General features: G+C 59.1%; 1 protein-coding gene across 1 annotated transcript; it reads right to left on the bottom strand.

Moving 5' to 3' along the window:
- Positions 1–228: 228 nt before the first annotated feature.
- On the bottom strand, positions 229–1,761 carry LOC104511813 (selenoprotein T; the record flags this gene model as incomplete). Its single annotated transcript, XM_010154566.1, has 2 exons — positions 229–353; positions 1,674–1,761. Coding segments are annotated over 2 exons (213 nt in total), but the record flags the coding sequence as incomplete, so codon positions are not given.
- Positions 1,762–1,940: the final 179 nt, after the last annotated feature.

The raw sequence follows: 1,940 nt of genomic DNA, 5'->3' as shown, positions 1-1,940 counted from the left end.
CTCTGAAACAGGCCGAGCAGACCCCAACCCAAAACCTCCCACCAAACCAGCATCCGGAGGGCCAGTTTACTGCAAGTCACCAGAGCTTTCTCCAGTAACACACTTCCAAACACACACACACACACGACCGCCACGCTCCCTCCGCAACCCGCGGCCCCCTTCTCCCAGCCAGCGGGCAGCCGGCGACGCGGGACGACTTACAAGAAGTTTCAGTGCTGAGAGATGGGGCTATGATCGGTGGTGAGGCATCGACTCCATGTGCACATTGAGCTTCATCTCGTTATCAAGGATTTGGACAAGCTGCTGCATGGAAGGAAGGTGGCCGGACTCCAGCTTGGACCACACCGGAACATCTGCCGCAGAACACAGGGAGGGGGACAGCACGGTGACATCGGCACTCGAACATGCGCAGGGCTCGTGTAAACCTCACACAAGACCGACACAGCCGGGCAAGCTGGTACTGGCTGCCAGTGGGAGAATTACCTGGATCAGCAATGGCTCAGCCCTCTGGCTACACAACCCCGGTCCACCCAGGAGAACCGAGAGTAACGCTCCCGTGTAGAAGGACATGGATTGGATATAGGGGTGGATTTAAGGGTTCAAAGTACCCTCTGGCAGAAGGTCTAAACCCAGGCGAGTGGCCGCACGGAACACTGAGGGTTTAAACCGCCACTGAACCTCTGCGAGCTGTGGGGGTCTGACCTCAAAAGCCCTGCTCACCAGGGCCTGGCTGGGGAGGGTCCTCTCGCAGTAGCTGCAACCATTAGCCCCCCAGCACTACAAACGCCCACCGCAGTGTCAGGGTAACGCAGCACTCCCTTCGCGTGCCGACCAACACCCCCTCAGACATCCCGCACTGCTGCTGCACTTCCCCACCCCACGGGAAGAACACAACCGCGTGACAGAAATGCCAAACGGACCCAGTGTGCCAACACACCGGGCACAGACGCGCAGAAGCCCGGGGCAACATCCCTGGCAAGGCTCTGCCGCCACTATGATCTCTGACTTCGGGCTGGGACTGCACAGAGCTCCACGACTTTGATGCAGCAGTCGGCCTTCAGAAGGCCCCGCAGCACATGACCGGATGCGGAAACTACAGCCTCAGGGGTCACAAAGCACAGAGCCGCCTGCGCACTCGCGCCTAGGGCGGGAGAAGCCTGTACTCCACTGAGCTGACGTCAGCTTTGAGACCGTCACATCACACGTGAGGGCAGAAGGTCCAGGCTCTTTAGCCTAAAAAGATCAGCCAAGGGGTCTGCTGGTACTGCGAACCTGGGAACAGCAACGAATTCGACAGCATCCCAAGGCTAAACAGGCCAGGGATTGATCTAATTGACGGGAAGCATGCTTCCCTCGTTGATCCTTCCGTACTCCATGCACACCACGTGCGAAGAACGAACCCGATACAGCCACACCAGGCCACCAGGCTCCCCTCGAAGGAAGCGTCACCCAGCTGGTTTAGAACAGCCGACACTGGCATCGGCTGCTACGCAGGACACTGTGACTGTCACCCTCCGCAGCAGCATGCAACACCCGGAGTCCCACAGTGGATGGAGCTACCACACGCCACCGCACGCGTCACACCGTCACCCCTCACTCCTCCCAGGCAATGGCTCTCAGCTGCGCCCACGCGCGCAACGCGGCGATTCCCCCGACAGGGCGTCTCTGCTCACCGTTCAGGGTTATTTCAAACGCGCCCGTGGACATGCACTGGTTCTCGATCATGTTGCTCAGGAAGAAGACCATCATACAAGCATAAACCTAGGGGAGAACAGAGAGAATCCGACGCTGGAGCTATGCGAGCCACCACTCGTTCTATTCACGCTTCGTAGGCACGGCAAGTTCACGCGTGTCTCGATTCCCCCATCCACTGAGTGACCTTCCAGTCGCAGCCGTCTCCCTTCAGCCTCTTTTCCGGAGGAACAGGCACATCACCGTCC

Source organism: Eurypyga helias, unplaced genomic scaffold (assembly GCF_000690775.1).
Source record: "Eurypyga helias isolate BGI_N326 unplaced genomic scaffold, ASM69077v1 scaffold32136, whole genome shotgun sequence".
NCBI lineage: Eukaryota > Metazoa > Chordata > Aves > Eurypygiformes > Eurypygidae > Eurypyga > Eurypyga helias.
This window is presented reverse-complemented; position numbering and strand designations above follow the sequence as displayed.